The sequence below is a fragment of the Talpa europaea genome (assembly GCF_964194135.1).
Source record: "Talpa europaea genome assembly, chromosome: 15".
Lineage (NCBI taxonomy): Eukaryota > Metazoa > Chordata > Mammalia > Eulipotyphla > Talpidae > Talpa > Talpa europaea.
In genome coordinates, this window is record NC_140083.1 from 78,926,328 (window position 1) to 78,945,411 (window position 19,084).

Sequence of the window (19,084 nt, forward strand, 5' to 3'; positions counted from 1 at the left end):
ACAGGTACATTTTGATCCATATCTCTATTTGGACATCAAATAGGCATCTCAATCTTAAGATAACCCAAACTCTTCCCCAATTGCATTCTACTTGGCAGCTTATCAATTCCTGTAGTAGCTTAGTCCAAAAATCTGGGAATCACCTTTTATTCCTGTGTTTTTTCCCCCCATATCCCACATTTAATCCACTGGAAAATCCTACCTTTGAAATATAGCTGGATTCCTATGACTTCTCACTGTTCCCACCACTACCATGGTGGCCAAATCTGTCACTCGTCACGGGGGTCTGTTGGCTCATTCTCCCAACTGGCCCCTCTGCCTCCGGGCTGGCATACAAGTTCACGGAGGCGGGCACTCGGGGGCTCGTTCTCCTGTGTGTCCCGGTGTCCAGCAGGCACAAGGTGGTCATGCTGTCTAGTTTTCTTGAATGGGTGAAGACACCACAGAGATGAAAAGCAGGTGGGAGAGGGGAGGAGGGAACAGGGAGTAAAGAGCAAAGGAGACCAGCGCTTGAGTTTTGTAACTATTTTAGGAAGAGGAGACTCCTGGCTTCAAAACTGGCAGGAATGGCTCTGGAGGTGACTGTGGCACAGGAATTCAAGAGCTCACAGGGGAACCAACCAGCTCTGGCCCTCTGGGTGTGCAGCTGGTGGCTTTGCAGAAAGGGCAGCTCCTTCCTCCAAGGCCAGACAAGGGGATCCAGAAATGGGGGAGGGGCCGAGGATGCCCGCGATGGTGGAGGGAGAGGGCAGGAGGCAGAGAACACCAGCCGGCGTGTTTGCCCTCGGACAGAAGGCTTGACACGGCCTTGGCTCTAGCTGGGCTGGGTTCAGTCGTGGTTCTGCCATCTGCCAAGACGTAAACTAGGACAGTGGTGCCCTGAGGACAGAATGGGGCAGGATCTGCTCCGGGGGCAGGCAGGGATGGGCACTCGTCTTTAGAGAACTTAAAAAAAAAACACAACTTAAAAAAAATACACCCTAAAGTCAGTTTGCTTTTATTCTCACCGCGCTCTGGCCATGGCCAGCAGCAGTGGGCAGCAATCCCTCCTCCGCCCCGCGTGCCGCTGACCCGGGCAACCTCTCCAGGCCTCAGTTCCCTCACCCGTGAAGCGGAGTTAGACCCACTTCACAGAATTTCAGGGTTCCATGTGATAATAGTGGGGTGTGCACCGTGGGGGCCCGGCTGCTCTTGCGATCACCTGTTTATTTTCTGCTCCCCTTCCCCCTTCTTTCTCCGGCCTTCCTCCCCCAACCTCGCCTCTCTTTTCCTCTCTGCCCATTCCTCGCTGGCACAATCCTCCCTTCACTTCCGAGCGGTCACCCTGCTCCCGCCCAGCACCCCACCTCCTTCCCCCACCAGAGGCTGTGGCACCCCGTGCCGGGGTTTGGGGGGGCTGGGGCTGTCCCCTCCCGGGTGCAGCATCCCTCAGCCCCAGCAGCAGGCAGGCCGGGTGGGGGTAACTGGGGCAGTCAGGCACCACCCTGCTCTGGGATGAGCTGTGCCGCCTTCCGTCTCTGGTTCTGAGGCATCATTTCGCCAGATGATGCGTAACGCCCGCCTCAGCCCTTAGTGAGGGGTGGCAGGTGGGGAGAAGGGGAGGAGTTGCCCTGGAAACGCGGGGCTGAAGGTTTTGCTGCCGTGACAGTTTCTTTTTCCTGTCATCAGCTGGCCTCCATGTAATCCCCAGATCTGCCGGGCCAGCCCCGCCGGGGCCAGGGCGGCTGCTGGCTCATCGGGATGCTATCTGCGGAGTGGGGAGGAGGGAGAACTGCTGACCAGGGAAGTGGGGAGAGGGAGGGCGGGGGTGGGCGAGGCCTGGTTGGCTCAGCACGGTCTGTGAACCTGGGCCTGGTGAGCCCCGTGAGCCTCTCCTGTCGGCGTGGGAGGGGGGAGGGCACAGGGAAGTCCCAGGTGCCGGGAAGCTTTGCTAAAAGCCGCCTTCTTCTGAGAGTTTCTGTTTTGCCCTGGGACAAGTTCGTGCTGGAAAGAGGCGCTTGCGGGAGGCGCTCCTGCCGAGACCTGCCCCTGCTGGGCAGGGACCGAGGAGTCCCAGGTGCACAGGGGGGACCTGGGAGGGCTGTGCGCCCCCCCCAGCCAGGCCCTCTGCCCCTTTGCCTCTGAGTAATGACACTTCGGGGACATCTAGACAATTCCCAGGAGGTATAAAGTACCCCTTTTTTTTTGGCTCTTGCCCCCCTTCTAGACAGGATGATTTTTTCAGGTTTAATCCAAATCCCCCGTATTTCCCACACAGCGATCCCCTGTCTGCAGTCATAAGTGTACTGGTTGTTTTGCTCCCCCATACTTTTCTTGGGTGCTGAAGTGTGCCAGGCATTGCACTGAGGTGCTGGGCTGGCTGTGGGGTGCAGTCTTTTTCCTGTAAGACTCAGAGCCCAGCGCCCTTGTTTCTGCTCACAGTTTCTGTAGCTATTTCCCCCAGTCCCAGCCGGGGTTGGGTGTGGGGCCCTGTGACTGTAGGGGGGCCTGGGATGACAAAAGCTGGGGTGAGACAAGCGTCTCTGGGGGCAGAGACAAAGGGCACCTGAGGGTCAGGGTGGTGGGGCAAGGAAAGGTCACGTGGGGAGAAAAGGGACAAGGAAATGGGAGACATTTGGGGGAGACACAGAGAAACGAGGAGCTCCACTGTGGTCCCCCAGCCTCCCCAGGCTTCCCACCTGTCCTCACAGGGGTGCTCTGGAAGGGGCCACGGTTTGGGTTTCCAAGTGGAGCACAGTGAGGCAGGGACCGGGCCCACGGCAGGGGGCTGGGCCAACCTCCCTGTCCTGCCAACACCCGGCGTGGGCTGGCCCAGGAGGGGAGCTCAGATGTTTGCAAAGGTGAATGGAATATGACCGGCCAGGCCATTTCCAGGAGGTACTTTTCTCCTGCTTGTCCTGGGCCATCTCCTCTCTTGGGCGGCTGAGGGGACCCCTTAGTGGAAGTTCCGGAGGGGGCGTGCCCAGGCCTCCAAGCTCATGTTCAGGACTGAACTGGGCGCTCCTGCTGGTGGGAAGAGTGGTGCCTCGTGGATGGTTCCGGACAGCCTCCTTCCCCACCAGACACACATCAGGGGCCTGGCCACCCTGGGAAGTCCCAAGGTCTGCCGGCAGGCTGGACGCCCCAGGATGGTTGGGGGAGCCTTCGCCCTCATACTGGTGGACATCAGGTAGCCACCTGTGGCCCAGGGGTGGGTGGTCGATGGGCATCTCTGTTTTTGCTGATGCCGGGCCAGTGTCCCTGCAGTTTTCAGAGCTTTAAGCTATTAATCAGCAGGGAGCTCAGCTGGCTCCAGGGCCCGGGGGGCCAGGGCTTCCGGCGGGAAGAGGCTCTGAGGCCCTCCCGTCCTTCCCCTCCTTCCCTGGGTCACAGGCTCCGGCTCACACCTGCCCATGGCCTTTCTGCTCCTGCCTAAGCACCGCTGTCCTCAGGATCCAGCTTGCCTGTCCCTTCTCCTGGAGAGCTTCCCGGAGTCCGTGATTCGAGGGTCCCCCTTGACAGCCACCCCACATCTGCCATCTTCCGTTCCAGGGCTGTGTTCCCTGGCAGGCTGTAAGCCTCCTGACGTGTGGACAGGGGTCAAGGCCTCTTTTAAAACAGTCTGCTTTATTGAGTCATAGTTCTCATACTACATAACACACTCATTTAAAATGTACAATGCAGTGGTTTTAGTACCCACAGGCGTGTGCAGCCATCACCACAGTCAATTGTAGAACATTTCCATCCCCTCGCAAAGAACCTTTAGCCGTCACCCCCACACTTCCCCTGCCACGGCCACCTGTCCCTCCCTCCATTCCTAAGTGGCCGCCCTGGTTTTCTGTCCCTCCAGAGGTCCTATCCTGGACTGCCATATGACTAAAATAACATGACAAACTGCTCCTTTTACATGCCATAAATTTTTGAGATTCATCCACTTGTAGCCTGTAAAAGTCCTTCATCCTTTTTTATGGCCAAATGGTATTCCATCGCGTGGACTGGCCACACTTCTTTTGCTCATTCATTCGATGACGGGCATTTGGGTTGTTTCTACCTTTTGCCTGCTGGGAATAGTGCTGCTATGAACATTGACGTACAGCTGTGTGGCCACGTATTTCCCCTCTTGTGGGTCTAATGCAGTGAAATAGCCAGCTCCCGTGGCCTGCCCGCTGTCTTCCGAAGGGGCTGCATCTCGCTACACCCCTGGCCTGGTTCCAGGAACTGTGTCTCCTGAGCCTGCTGGGTGAGTCACACTGACTGGGTCTGTCTTGTTCACTGTGTCACCAGCTCAGGTGTGGCCTGACCCACAGCAGGGGCTGACAAGTTCATTGCTATTGAATGAAAAAGCGAAGGGAGAGGTCATTTTGAGATGCTGCCTCAGAGCATCTGCAGCAGAGAGCCTGTTGAATGTCTCTCTGGAAGTCTTTCTCTGACCCCCTGTATAGGCCTAATCATTCATTCCCTTTTCTTGTTGCTCCCATTCTCTTGGCTCTCATGATTTATGACCCCTTTGGGGGGCAGAGAGCCCCCCAGGATTAGGATGGATGCTCCATAGGGGCTGGGGAGGGGAACGCCCCAGTGTTCAGGAGTGAGGTGTCAGGGACAGTTGTGGTGGGGAATTGTCGTGGCTCATTGAGGCAGCAGGGAAAGGACTGGGGCCTTGCAGAAGGTGGAGCTGCTGAGATGGAATGCAGCTCTGTGCCTTGGGACTCCCTAGGAGGGAGCGGAGACCAGCCCATCCACCCGCATGGGCTGTGCCCACTTCTCTCTTTCCCCAGGACCTGTGCCCTGGTCCAGCATGGGGAGGGAGTGCCCAGGGCATGGAGGCTCTAAATACAGACACGACGGGGACCTAGACTTTCTCTAGTACCTGTGCGGGGGCACGTGATGAGGGGGCTTCTGTGCAACAGATCATGGTTTTGAATGTGGCAAGTGATAGGCACATTCTGAGGGCAATGTGTACGGTCAGCATTTCCTCCGCAAGCCACTTGCAGAGAATTTGCATGTGGCTTTCCCATTTGTATTGTAGCCTTCATGTCCATGCCCAAGCCCTCCAGCCCCCAAAGCTTGCTCATCGGGACCCCCTCTTATTGCACCCCACAGAGCAAGGTGAATAGTCCTGATTCTTGCAGCCTGGGAAGAGTGAGTTTATTGGAAACAGAGAGGCCCAGGGCTCCAGGCAGAGACTGGACCCCGGGTGGGTGGGGCTTCTGTGGGAGGCAGCGCTAGGGCAGAGCCTCTGGGGAGGTGAGGTCAACTCAGCACCTTCTTTCTCCCAGACCCTGAGCCAGAGTCCCAGTCTGCTGGGGCAGCCCCACATCAATGTAGCTAGGAAATCCGTTCATATCAGACCCAAAGCAAAAGGAACTAAAGGGAGAGTGAGCAGGAAGGGGTGGTTATGTACAGAGGGGAGGGGTGGGTGGGCTGGATTCCATTGGGCGAGTAATGTCAACTATTGGCTAGCCCTCTGTCCAGTATTTAATCCATGACCTCTTGCCTTTGTTTTCGGCATCTCCCTGCCAACAGCCACTGATCTGAGTTCAGCAAGAAAACTTATTTGCGTAGTATGACTTCAACACACCTGAGCAGGTAAATCTACTGCCCAAAAACCACTTTATTCTGTGTGCTGACTGAGAGAACCATTGGCAGGCCCTGAGTTATCCAACAATCCTACATTTTTGGAATTCAGGCATGGATTTTGGGGTATCTGCTTTTGACATTTGCAGTAGTGCATATTTTAGGTGGATGTTCAAAGAAGTTCACTTTTCTTAGGTGCATGAGAACCAGATGGGTGGGAGGTGGGACCCTCTAGGGGTGGAGAAGACTAGCTTTGTGGGGAAACTTCCATGGGATAACCCACAAAGCAGAACTGCGATGTGCCTACTGCAGCTTCTGGTCCGAAAGAGAAGTGGTCAGGGGCCATCGCCGTTGTCCTGGCCGCTCCCGGGCCCGAGTGTCAGAATCCAGGGGATGCAGGCGAGGCTTCTCCTCCTGTACATCCTGCCTCCAGCCCCGGAACCTCACTCAGGATCTGCACGCAGCTCAGTCAAAGGTGATGCTTAAAGATATGGAAGGGCCTGAGAGGCAGCTCCCCGACAAAGCCAAGGGGAGCCTGCCATCCAAACAGGAAGGTGGGGTTTTAGAGTAGTCTTGTCTTCAGCCCTGGTGGGGGGGCGCAATGTCCAGGCTGGGGTCTGGTGCCCTGGGCCTGGGCCTCCAGCTCTGGACTCGGGCTAACACTTGTGGCAGGAGGAGCCGCCCCCGGTCCCCAGCTTCATGCTGGAGCTCCGCCCACTCCCGCAGCCCAGCAGCCCCTGGGTCTCCCACGGAATGTAGAGTTCACCGGTGCCCACCACACTGCAGCCCCCGCTGCTCTTGACAACACTGGTGCTCCCCGAGCAGTACTCGGTCCTCAGCATGGGCGTGCTGACCACACATGGCTCATACAGGATGGCGCCTTTGGAGCTGCTCACAGCTGTGGAAACAGGAAGGGGTGCTCGGGGCCTTGCACTGCACGGATCTAAGGGTGTCCTCTCCCCCTACCCCACCGCCCCTCACCTCTAAGAACACCCCGTCCCAGCTACTGGTTTCCCTGTCTGCCACCCAGCGCATAAAGTGCTGTTACTCCTGGTGCTTTTACTCTTTCCCCAGACCTGGGGCCAGGCCAGGCCTGATTTCTGCTTCTCTCGGACCCCACTCGTCATTCCCCTCTCTTGGGAACCTGCTTCAGGGCCTTCTTTCTGGAGTGGCCCCTTGACAGTAGGGTTCCTTGCAGTTTCTGGACCCTGAGACCTTGGGGCCAACTGCATATCTAATTCTACTTCTGCCTTCCAGAGACTTGGCTAGCCTGGGAGATGGTGTCTTCACAGAGCAGGGGCTCCCAGCAGACTGAAGTCCTTCTTTGGGGCCTGGCTGGGTGGTGGGTCTGTCTAGGTTGGGCTGACCGGCTGCCAAGACCCCTTGGGGACTGCTCCTCTACTCACAGATATTCACAGGCCCGATGCCTTCACACAGCCTGGGGGGAGGAAAGAGAAGACACAGGTAACACAAGAGAACCAGGCGGATTAAGTGCCCAGCTGCCCTCCTCTTGCTCGCGCAGGGCCAGGTTCACGAGGAGGCCCTGCAGATTCTTGCTGTGTCAGGTGGGGAGTGGCCACAGGGTGGGCACAGCAGCAGCAACACCAAGCAGAGCAGAGGAAGGGCGTCTACACCTGGTGCCCACCCCCGGCGCAGGAGCTCACCTGTGCTCCTCGCCCTCTAGCAGGCGCCTGTAGGTGGCGATCTCGATGTCCAGGCCCAGCTTGGAGTTCATCACCTCCTGGTACTCCTTGAGCAGGCAGGCCATGTCCTGCTTGGCCTTCTGCAGGGCCTCCTCCAGGCCTGCCAGCTTGCACTTGGCGTCGCTGAGGGCGGCCTCGCCCTGCTGCTCGGCTTCAGCTATGGCTCCCTCTAGCTTGCAGCGCTGGGAGAGAGGGCACAGAAAGGCATTACTGGGGACCCCTGGCTCTGAGAAGAGCAGAGATCATGACTGCTATAAGATAATAGAAAAAATATGTGTTGGTCCCTGCCCCAAGTTGCTGGCACAGGCTCCTAAGACCCTGGCATTTCCTAAGTGAGAAGAACAGCAGGAACAGCTTTTACTCTAATGTTTGGTATTTAATCCCAGTCTCTGACACAGCCTCCTAAATCCCTTGGTGTTCTCTGAGTGGTAGTAATTCCTCCTGTTCTAATACGGTAGGTCTCGGGGATTAGTCACCAGAAAGACCACGCCATAATTAGAAGCTTGCAGTTTTCGCCGCCACCTCCCATTCAGCAGAGAGGGGAGACGGGCTGGGAATGGAGTTAATGACACGGTGTGATGCCTCAGTGATGCAGCCGCCATAAAAGTTCCAAAAGCACTGCTTTGGGGAGAGGTTGGTAAACACACGGCGGAGCCGGGAGGTGGCACCAAGGGGGGCGAGGAGCTCCGTGCCCCTCCCCACACACCTTGCCCAGCAACTCTTCCATCCTCTGTACCCTTTATTATACCTTTTGGTAATAAATTGTAAACAGTAAGTGAACTGTTTCCTGAGTTCTGTGAGTTGCTCTAGCAAATCAATTGAATCTGAGGAGTGGCTCATGGGAAATTCCTGTTAGTAGCCAATTGGTCAGAAGCCTCAGGTGACAGCCTGGACCTGTGCTTGGCATCTGAACTGGGGCGGTGCTGTGGGAATGTGCGCCTCACCTGTGGGGCCTGATGTCCCTCCAGGTAGGTAGCTTGAGAACTGAGTTCAATTGTAGGACACTGATCTGGAGTCACAGAATTGCCTGGTGTGAGAAGCTCCCCCCAGCACTCACACAGGCGGGGTCACAAGACCTGTGCGTGTGTAGTCATGAGAGTAAAAGAGAAACACAGGAGGAAGAGTTTCCCCTAGAGTTGTGACTTTGTGCACTTTCAAGTCTGTGGTTTTCACCCGAGGATTGTGACATCTGGTCCCCTGGGCTTGGGGGTCAGTCCTGTCTGAAACTCCTCAAGGGACATGTGTCCTCTTAGAAAAGCTCAGCCAGAGTCACCTCCAGAGTCACCTTGAATTCCAGGGCCATAGAAGGACAGAGTCTTTGGGGTGGGAGGACCATGAGGTCCTCCTTTCTATCTCCCTTTAAATGAAGCATCCTTCCTATTTCATCCTCGCCACGAGGCCGCCATGCCTCTGTTGGGGACCTCACCATTTCCTGAGACGGCCCCTCCTGCTGTGGGCCGCTTCTGCTGTAGCAACACTTGCTATCTCTCGGGGGGAGGGGGGTTGGGGGGAGCACAAGTTCATTCCTGCTTTGACAGTGCTGGAAGGGAGGGTGCATCCGTCCCGCTTGACCAGACAGTGGCTCCGAGCAAGGTCTCACCTGAGCTTTGACATTCTCGATCTCTTGCTGCAGCCGCTGGATCAGCTTGTTCATCTCCAGGATTTCGTTCTTGCGGTTGCGGAGGTTGTCACAGTGGTTCCCGGCTGTCATCCTCAGCTCCTCGTACTGCGGGCACCGCCGAGAGATCAGGACTCCAGGCACCCGCCTCTGAGGACACGGTGCTGGCCGGAGCCTCCCCACGGCGCCCCGCTGCTGCAGGTGCTCCCTGGGTCCCTGTGCTTGTTCTGCGCCCCACCCCTTCCTATTTCTGGTCCATGGGGGTCCTTTTGTGGGCTGCTTCTCATCCCCACCACACCTCCCAGCCCTGAACCTTCAGACTATTAAATTCTCTGCCAAGCTGCCCTCCTCGCTGTTCAGCTGTTCTTAGTCTCATTCTTTTCTCTCTGCCCCAGAGCCTCAGAGTCACCAAAGGCACCTCCCTTTTGTTGAGGGGGTTTCTGTGCTCAGCCTGGGAGACCTAACGAGCTAGGGCTGAGGACAGACCCGACTGCCCCTGGCTGGGAACATTCGTCCAATCAAAACAGAGTGTGTTGTGACTCCCTACCCTGACTTAGCGCTTTTCGAATAGTCTTTGCACACTGAATCTCATTTCTAAATGCTAGAAATTTGCGTGTTATAGATTCTAAAACATTAGCCAAGTTTAGATTTTCTGCATTGGGTGGATGAGAACATTTTGCGTAGAAAATGCCAAAGAAGAGAGAAGCATGAATCACTTTTGAGGATTTGTTTTTCCTGGGAAAGCTTGTAATTGCTGTAGTTGTTAAATTAATATCCACTCCCCTCTTCTTCAAACAGAATTCTGCTTTTCTTTGGGGGTGGCAATGAGCCAGGTGAGAGTGTTTCTCAACCCTTGTATCAATGAGATTATGGCCATTGCTGGGTAGGGCCTCAAGGAAAGCTCTCTGGAGTGGGGGCCTGTGTCTTTTGCCCTCTCTTCTTCCTGCCTGGAATGAACATATGAGATCGGTGCAGTGGCAGCCACCTTGGGACTCGAGGCAACCATGAAGATTAAGACAATGTGCTAAGGACCGAATAGAAAGCTCGAAGGACTTTGTGTTCCTGGTGGTGACAGGACCTCTGTATCAATTGTGGGCATTTGGGGCAGTCTATTCCTAGGCTTCAAGTTACTTGAGAAAAAAAAAAAAAAGTGAATTTGTTTTAAATTTTTTTTTGATTTCTTATCTTCACAGACAACTACAACTCTTACATAATAGAGGAATATCTGTAACTCAATTATAGCATTCAATTAATTGGTGTTAGGAGGAGGGGAAACTGACGTTGCTTTCCCAGAGCCCACCTGACTGATAGTGCAAACCACCTGGGGGTGGGAGGCAGCCAGGGTGAAGACTGGCTATGGATGGGCCGCACTGGGTCACTGGGCCTGATAGCTTTCACCGCTGTGGAGCTCCAGAAAGTGGGCTGAGCCTCACTTGGGGGCTGCCTGGACAAGGGTAGCCATTGCCTTCAGCAAAAAGGGCCAAGTACTCAGCACAGCTCCCAGGTCTGCTGTGATCTGCCCCAGCCTTTCTCTGCAAGCCGCTCTCCATGGGGCCACACACTGGGCGCCTGCTGTCAGACATCAGTGTCCTGCTCCCCTGGCCCTCAGGGGGACACACCCTCCCCCCCGGGGCTGTGCTTGGCCTTGGTGATCTGGACCCAAGGCTGATGCCTCTGCCTGTCCATCACATGCCCCCTCAGCTGCTGCTTGGCCTTAGCAATCACCTCCTGGAGCTCGCATCTCTGCCTAGTTGCTCGTTTCTCTCCCCATGGCCTGCAACCTCCTTCAGGACAGGGATGGCCTGATGCCAAGTCTCTGTTCATTGCCCTGCACCTCAGTAAGGCCCGGGCCATCCTCGGTAAGTCCTGAGTCCCACGACTCATTAGTTTCCTCCACAGCGCAGCTTACCAGCTAACATACACCCACTGCACTCTCTTGTCTTGTCTCTTGCCTTCCCCTTCCCTGCTCCCACCTTCAGAAGGAAGGTGACATGAGGCAAGGCTTGCTATCTGCTCTACTCCCTGCTGGATCTCAGCCTAGCACTGTGCCTGGCCCATGATGGAGGTTCCATAAAGAGTCATTGAGTGAGTGAGGGAGGGAGTGAAATCATGTACAGTGTCTTCCACAGATAGGGTGAAGACTGAGATGATAATATTTGTTAAATTTGTCAAGTCAGATTGCCTTTGGGGACACCAGCTGCCCTCCCAGTAAGCCCCTAATTACCTAAGTCTGGGCGGCCTTAATCACTGTTTCTGCTCCACCATTAGGAACCACTCCATGACATTAGCCACCTCCCACGCCTCCAAGCCCAGGGCCCTCTCTGCCATCATTGCCAATTACTATTCCTTGAGTACTGCTTAAAGGAACACTTCCAGTGAGTCTCTGGGTGAATAAAGCTGGGGCACCCTGGCACCCTGATGACAGGTCTGGGCTGTCTGTGGGGTCCCCTCCCACATGCTCGGCAGGGACCTGGCAGAAACAACAGGGCTTGGGGTTTATGAGGCTCTCCATTGCTGTGACATGGCAGGGCCCTCATTATCTCCTCACCCACTTCCTGGGGGCATGTGGGCTCGGGGTCCCCTGCCCCACCCAGGCCTCACCCGGCACTGGTACCAGGCCTCGGCTTCAGCTTTGCTGCGGCTGGCAATTTCGTCATATTGGGCCTTGATCTCAGCAATGATGCCATCCACGTCCAGCTCCCGGCTGTTGTCCATCTTGACAATGACCGAGGTCTCTGAGATCTGAGACTGGAGCAGGCAGATCTCCTGCGGAGGGAACGCGGGGTGAGGACATTGAGCTTTTGGAGGATAAAGAGGGGAGAGGGACAGTAGGGGAGAGAAAAGGCAAGGCCCTCTGACCTTCTCAGAGCAGATTCACACAGGACTTTGTCACAGCTCTCCTGGCCTTTCAATTACCAGCATGCACCTTGTCCTCACCCCCCAGGACAGTGACCACTGATAGCCAAGGTCTGGGGAGCTGGTTTCAGGGCATCTCACTTCTTGAAAACCATGCTGATTTCTTTATCTGTTCACTTTAAAGTTGTCACGCCCTGAAACATATTCCCCACAACAGGAGCTTCCCCACCTCATTGTCCCTTGACCAATCGCTAGGTGGGCCACGTGGCTGCAGTTACCTCCTCATACAGGCCTTTCAGGAAGTCGATTTCCTGGACAAGAGCTTCTACGTTGGTCTCCAGGTCAGCCTTCATCAGGAAGGCCGTGTCCACGTCCTGCAGACAGAACATTGACAGAAACATAACCTGGGGTTGGAGGGATGTGCAAGTCCCTGAGCCTCCCCACCCCCTCCAACCCAGGCACCTCCAGGCAAGCTAGTGGTGGTGACAGATGTGAGACCCACCTTTCCTCACTTAGGTTCATAAGTGAAGGGTGACAGGGCCAAGGATGAGGAAGGATCCTCAGCCCTGGGACCCCATATGTGGCCTGGCCCCCTGATGGGGAAGGATCTGAAGGGAGTGGGGTTTAAGGAAACCTCAGATGCCCCTGCTCAGAGCTCACTTTGTGGGCAGGAACACCCAGCAATCAGATCTGTCTGGGGAATCATCGAGACTGTTTTCATCTGTTGGGATTTGAATCAGAGTTTTTGTTTGGTTGTTGATTTGGTGTTAGTCACATCTACAGCTTCTGTGCAGGGGCAGACACAAGCTTCACCAGAATTGGGCCAAATGGGTTGGGAGGCGGAGGCCAGGTCAACCACTGTCCCTTGCAGGGGCTGGTCTTCCTCATTCCCCGGGACATTGGGAAGCCTGAAGGGCTCCGGGCTGCGTTTCGGGGCAGCAGACACGCTTGGGCAGCAGACACGCTTGGACACGCCGAGGGCCTGGGTGTCCCAAGGCCAGCAGGGCCAGCTCAGGGCCACCCCCGCTCCCCAGTGCCATTCTCCCTCACCTTCTTCAAGGCAACAAACTCGTTCTCAGCGCAAGGTCGCAGGGAGAGTTCCTCTTCGTATCTGGTGGAATAGGTAGGAGAAAAAGCTTCAGTCCAGCTTGCAGGGTTCAGAAGGCACCCTGGTATCAGGCCTGAGGGAAGGGGCAGATGCGCCTGGTACTGACTGTACCCAGAGAAGCCGCCAGGTGCGGCCTGTTGGGGGCATCTCTACTCCAGCCACTCAAGACAGATGATCATGAACAGGGCCTCTCTTTAGTCACTAAGCTACTCCCCCCCACTCCTCAGGAGCCTGTTCCTGCGGTCGGGGATCCCGCAGAAGTCCTTCTGCAGGTCAGCCTTTATTCCATCTCGCTGCTAAGGAAGTCCCCTCCACCTAGTGGTTTCCTCTGGAGAGGTGGAGAGAAGTCGGCTGCCTGCTGCGGGCACAGTTGTCTTTTCCCAGTTGTCCTGAGCGGCGGCTGCGGTCACTGACCTCCCAGCTGACCCCGTGCCCCTCCACTCCAGGGGAGTTCCGAGCCTGCCGCTCAGATGCAGAGGTAGCAATTACCCACTTTGCCAGGCCCATACAGCTGCCCGGCTGGCCCAGCTATTTCCTGGAGGCTCGCGGGAACTCCTCGCCCACTCACTGCTCCCCAAGGCAGCGGAATCAGGGTCAGGGGCTTTAGTCTGGCCCTAATAACTCAGTTTGAAGAGCGACATTGATCCATTAAAAGCTCCTCGGAGCTTCCTGACGCTCATCCTTCCTTTTCCCAGCCTCACTCTGCTGCAGCACGGCTCCGGGCCCTGGAGCCCCTGCCTGGGCGAACCTGGGCTCTGTCACGTGCTAGTGTGTGGCTTCAGGGAAGTGACTTGGCCTCTCTGTCTCAGTTTCATCATCTGTAGAATGAGGTGAACGCTGGTCATGCCTCACAGGGCTGTGGTGAGTTAACCTGTCACATGAGTTAACATCTGCAAAGCACGAGGCCGGGGCCAGGCGCTGCTGTGTCCCGGGCACTGTCGCTAGCAATGCTCCAGTCCATTAGGTCTCATCCGTCTCCTCTTGCTCCACTTTCAAAATCCAAAGCCCTCATCTGGAGCTGCAAACCATGCCACCTTGCGTGTCCCCCCTGGGGGACACTGCTCCTCCCGGGGGTCTGGCCTCCACCTCCCTGGCCCCTCACCGTGTCTGCACCTCTCCCCCGTCACAGTCGCTGGAGGTGTCTGTTCTCACTTTTCACAGCCTGGCCCGTCCTCGTCACCTGTCCCTACCCCTCCCCTCAGGTCTGTGCCGGAATCCACTTTCAGTAAGAAGCAATTGGTGTAAAATACCCTTTAAGGTCCCGAACATAACCAAGATGAAAATGCATATATTGTGCAAAAATGAAAAACGATGTAAGAAACACATAAAGTTAAAAAATTAAAAAATATAAATAAAAAATAAATAAAAATAATGGGAAATTATACACACACACACACACCCCCAAAGGGCAGTAAGTCTTCCCGGGCCCCTCCTGCTATCCCACGTCTCGGGATTCCTGTCCCCTGCGGTGTGCAGCTGTGGTGGGAGGGCATGGAGGTCTGTGCTTACTGGACCAGGGTATTGTAAGGAGGAGCCGGCCTCTTCCCCCTCCGTGAGGACCGGGCCGCCCCAGAGCGCTGGCTCTGAGTGGCATGTGGCTGACCCGGCAGCATGACTGTGTCCCTCGTGGCCCCACCTCACCAACCTGCCACCCTGGGGACCCTTGCCATCAGCATGTTCTAGTTGTTTCTATCAACCTCTCTCAATCCTCTCCCCCAACGTGAGCTCCCATGGGCCCTAGACCTGAACAGCACCCCCCAGGATGATTTATCTGGGCCTCAGTCTCTCTCAAGCGCTGGACCTGTTAGCCTGGAAGCTCCTCATCGGCGTGTGCTCAACTGCCTCCTCTTGCTGTGAGCCGGGCTCTGGGAGTGGCCCGGGAGGGCCAGTCTAGCAGCTGCACAGCCTTAATCACGGAGAACCGGGAGAGGGGGCAGGAGACCGAGGGCTGATGGGGAGAGGAGGGTGGAGGCCCCAGAGGTGAGAGGAGGGAGGCCAGAGTAAGGGTGAGAGAGAATGTGGGATCTGGGAGACTTGACGTCAAGATGCTGAGAGGGAGAGGAAGAGAAATACAGGATTTCAGAGCTTCTCCGGTGGAGAAACAGCCAGTCTCCTAGATGCTCGGCCTACAGTCTCCCCCCTAGTTACTTTACCATGAAGAGAACCAAGTTTTCAGGTCCCCATTTTATAGAGGGGAACCTGAGGTCCAGCGTATTTGGGCAGCTCACCCCGGTCCCCCCAGGGGGTGGAGGCTGAGCAGACTCACTTTTTCTTGTAGGCCTCCAGGGAGTTCTGGAGGCTGCAGAGCTCAGCCTCCAGCCGGGTGCGGTCCCCGGCCACGCAGTCCAGCTGCCTGCGCAGGGCGCCGATGTAGGTCTCGAAGAGAGGCTCCATGTTGCTCTGGCAGCACCTCTGCTGCTGCATGAAGTTCCACTTGGTCTCCAGGAGCTTGTTCTTTTGCTCGAGGAAGCGGACCTGCCCCAAGAGTGGATGTCATGGCAGCGGGGGCCGGGGGACCGTGGTTGGGGAGGATGAACAGTGGTGGGGGCCGTGGAGCAAGTCCATGCTCTTTCTCAACACCCCTCAGCAATGGTTGGGGTTTACAAAGACTAGGGGCCCTGAGTGGCTGGGTCTTTTTGTCACCCTGCTGGGGTACACATTGTCGTGGAAAGAGCATCACCTGGAGAAGTCTGGGCAGGCCCTCCTCCTAGCCCTGCTGGCCTGCCTGTCTCCTGCTGGCCTTGTAATGGGACCAAGCCATCCGTCCCTCCAAGCCTCACTGGTTTCTTAAAGCTCCCTCTTGGGATTGTGCGTGGAAGCACTTTGAAAATCTCCGTGCTGTAAGTCTGTACCCAGAATCTGGGCCTCTTTTTAATTACAGCAGAGGGAGCTCAGGTCAGGGGCTTTGTGCTAGGACTCGAGTTCTTTTCAACCTGCCTGGCTGGGTCCAAAAACAGCCCCCATTACTGCTGCCCCCCATTTCTCCTGCCTTGGGCACCAAGATTAGGAAAGGCTAAGTTGCTAACGGTCTGCTACAGGAGGCACCGGCTGAGGGGACATGCTCCCTAGTCCTCGCCAGCTCGGGACTTCCCTATGGCATGTGCTATCTCTTAAGAAAATTCTGGAGGAAGTGAGGTCTGCAGCCACATCACAGGAGGTGGTGGGATGTGATGGATGGAGGCCACGTCGAGGGATGACTTTACAATTGGAACTTCATGAGATTTAAAAATAAAACCGCAGTTGAAACAGTCCCCACTTACTAAACCAGTGCCTTTGTGGATCACGTTTGCATATGTTGCCTCCTCTGACTCTCCTGCCATTCTCTGCACAACGCCTGCCCCAGGCGGCAGGGTCGCCAAAGCTGAGCAGTGAATGGGCTTTGGGGTAACAGTCAGAGAGGAACCGACCCCCGTCAGTGGGCTCCTGACCCTTTGCCCAAAAACTTCTGGACACCAGAAACATTGGCTCAGCCCTTGGCCAGAATCCTGCTCCCTCCAAGACCCCTGGGGTGTGGAAACAGGTCTAGAGGTGGCTGAGAGTGATGGCCCTGATGGTGGCTCCTCACCCTTCCCTGCAGCCTTTCAGATTTGAGCCTCTGGGGTTGACAGACGTAAGACTTTGGTCAATGCCACCTGTGCCCCCTGCTCTGACTGAACCCCCCCCCCCCCACATCATTCTAGGCCTCGGCTGATGGAAAATTGCAGGTCATAACACCCACCCCATCTCTGGGCCAGGGTCTTGCCCCAGCTCGGCACCAGGAAGGCAGCCCTGCAGTTATGGCCTCCTCAGAAGTCCTCTGCCTATTTGCTTGTTCCTTTCAGTATCTATTATGCCTCTGGAAATTCCCCTGGTTGTCTGGCTGTGCATCACCCCGGTGGATTCTAGCAGATAGCATCCAGAAAGAGATGATATATTCAAAAACGTAGGACTGACAAACAGGAATGTTTACTGCTGAGCCCCATCTAACTAGCTTTCAATGGCAAGTCGTTGAGGGGCACAGAGGAGGCAGCTGATCAGCCGTGGTCTCTATTGTCCATCTCTCCCTGGTCCCCTGGACCACACCCAAGGATTTTCTCTGCACCCCACGCCCTGGACCGCTGCCGGCCTCTTACCTTGTTGATGAAGGACACAAAGCGGTTGTTGAGGCACTTGATCTGCTCCTTCTCGTCCCGCTTCACCCTCTGCACGGTCGGGTCGATCTCCAGGTCCAGCGGGACCAGCAGGCTCTCGTTTATGGTAACAGGGGTGATGCAGGCAGCAGGGCCACAGGTGGCCCCCACTCTGTACCCGAAGCCAGGCAGCCCACACCTGGAGGCCACCCGGGGCCTCCCGAAGCCCACATTACACAGGCTCCTTGAACCGAGGCAGCCCAGGGCTCGGAGGCCCGCTCCGGCCGCAGGCCGGTACAGCCCCTTGCTCACTGCATAGTGCGTGACTGTCCGGGGCAGGATCGCCGAGCAGGAGCTGAAGCTCTGGCCCCCACATCTGGAGGCCTGCTGGAAGTTGCGGCACGACATGGCAGGAGAGGGAGGCAGAGAGACGGGGCCCTGGCAGGGACTGGAGTTATCAAGTCGGCTCGGCCTCCACCTTTTATCTGAAGGGGACGGGGGACTGAGCTGGGTCAAACTCCAAATCGCCATTAAATCAGTTTTATGAGCTTGGGATATTGGCAACTGCTAAGTACCAGGGTCGATAATTAGGGTAGCAAAGAGCAAAGAGAAGGAGCCAATGGTCGGTGCTGGTGGGTCCTATAAAAACCCCAATTGTCCTCCTTCCTTGTTTATGGGGGTGATGAAAGGGGCCGACCGGACAGATATGCTGGGTGTACTCAGCGACTCGGCCCCCAGGAAAGGGAGAGTTGGGGCCTTATGCCATCCACGGGAGAGGGGGCATGAATTATACATCCCGGCTGGCCTGGGATTAGAGGCCAATTGGATGCGCTTGAGGCTGTTCTCTCTCCCAAGGCTCTTTTTATGTTTTTTGAAGGTGCTCCAGCCCCTAGGATCCCTGGGATCCTAGAGGGCCCTAGAATTTTCCAGAAAAGAAGACTATGAGGTGGGCTAAGCCTCCCTAAGCAGGCTGGACCCTCCCTGCCCTCAGGCCAGTGAGGTCCTGGCACTGGCTTGGCTGCCCGCCCCTCCCACCCCCCCCCCACCCCCCCGCCCCACTACGGCTCCAAGACAGACGAGGTTTCCAGATATAGACTCAAGAGGAGAAAGCTTGTGCGTGGGGCGGGGTGTGTGTGAAAGGATCCTCTCCTTGACAATTTGGGCCTCCAAACAAGTGTTGATTTCAACCATTAGGTCTGGGTTCCCCTGCTCTGTTCTCTTTCTTCCCATCCAGAAGCTCTCTGAGGTTGACACAGCCAGCTTGGCCTGAGTACATTTGTGGGGACCATTGTTGCTCCCAGGAACAGTTCAGGTAGATGCGGGGTTCAGACTTCCTCCCCAGTCCCCCAGGTCAGACTCTCTGGATCTGCTCCCCCTCCCCCGGGAGTCCCTTCAGTGCAGCCTCTGCCGTGGCTGGCTGGTCTCTCCCTTCTGCACTAGGACTTTTCCAGGTCAAAATCAAGGCCATGGTAATAATACTGGGAACACTGACTGTGGGCTTACTATGTGCTGGACCATGAGTTCTTTACACCCATTATTTCATTTAGTTTTTCAAGGAGACCAACGTGTCATTTCCATTTCACGACTAAGGTAAGTGGGGAGCAGAGCAGTTAAGAAACTGCCTGAAGTCACACGGCTTGTCCGTGACAGGAGGTGTTTCTGTCCTTTTCTCTCCAAACTTACCATGGAGAGAAGCCCAGGATAGGAATTGGGGATCCTATGCCAATATGCATTATGGCTCCTCTGCCCTCAGTTTCCCCAGCAGACTGAAACACAAATGTTTCTGTGCTCAGAAATTCTCAGTTCAAGTGTCCCTTTGTAGTTGTGACTTTGGGTCGGCAAGGTGGGGCTGGCTCGGCAAGGTGGGGCTCAGGGAGGTGACAGGTGTAGCAGGACACCTGGAGAGATGGGAGGCAGAGGAAGGGCAGGTCCCCTTTCTCAGTGTCAGGGAAGGAGGGTCCTCATTTTGCCACAGAGGTGGGCCCAGGAGATGGTGTGCAATGCTGAGAAGTCACCCTGGAGAGCAGATGGCTGCCGGAGTGAGCTGTTGGGCAGCCCTATGAGTGATGTGGACTTGGGGGTATCCCCACCACTCCCAGGCCAGAGGATGGTCTCTATGACCACAAGGGGCTCCCGG

At 56.0% G+C, this 19,084-nt stretch overlaps 1 protein-coding gene across 1 annotated transcript; it reads right to left on the reverse strand.

The window, feature by feature from the left end:
• Nucleotides 1-6,209: 6,209 nt before the first annotated feature.
• On the reverse strand, nt 6,210-17,355 carry KRT82 (keratin 82; the record flags this gene model as incomplete). The annotated part of the gene is made up of 9 exons (XM_084256369.1): nt 6,210-6,451; nt 6,960-6,991; nt 7,218-7,438; nt 8,857-8,982; nt 11,476-11,640; nt 12,009-12,104; nt 12,781-12,841; nt 15,105-15,313; nt 16,951-17,355. The coding sequence occupies 9 exons, from the start codon at nt 17,353-17,355 to the stop codon at nt 6,210-6,212; spliced, it is 1,557 nt and encodes a 518-aa protein (XP_084112495.1).
• Between the last annotated feature and the right edge of the window lie 1,729 nt (nt 17,356-19,084).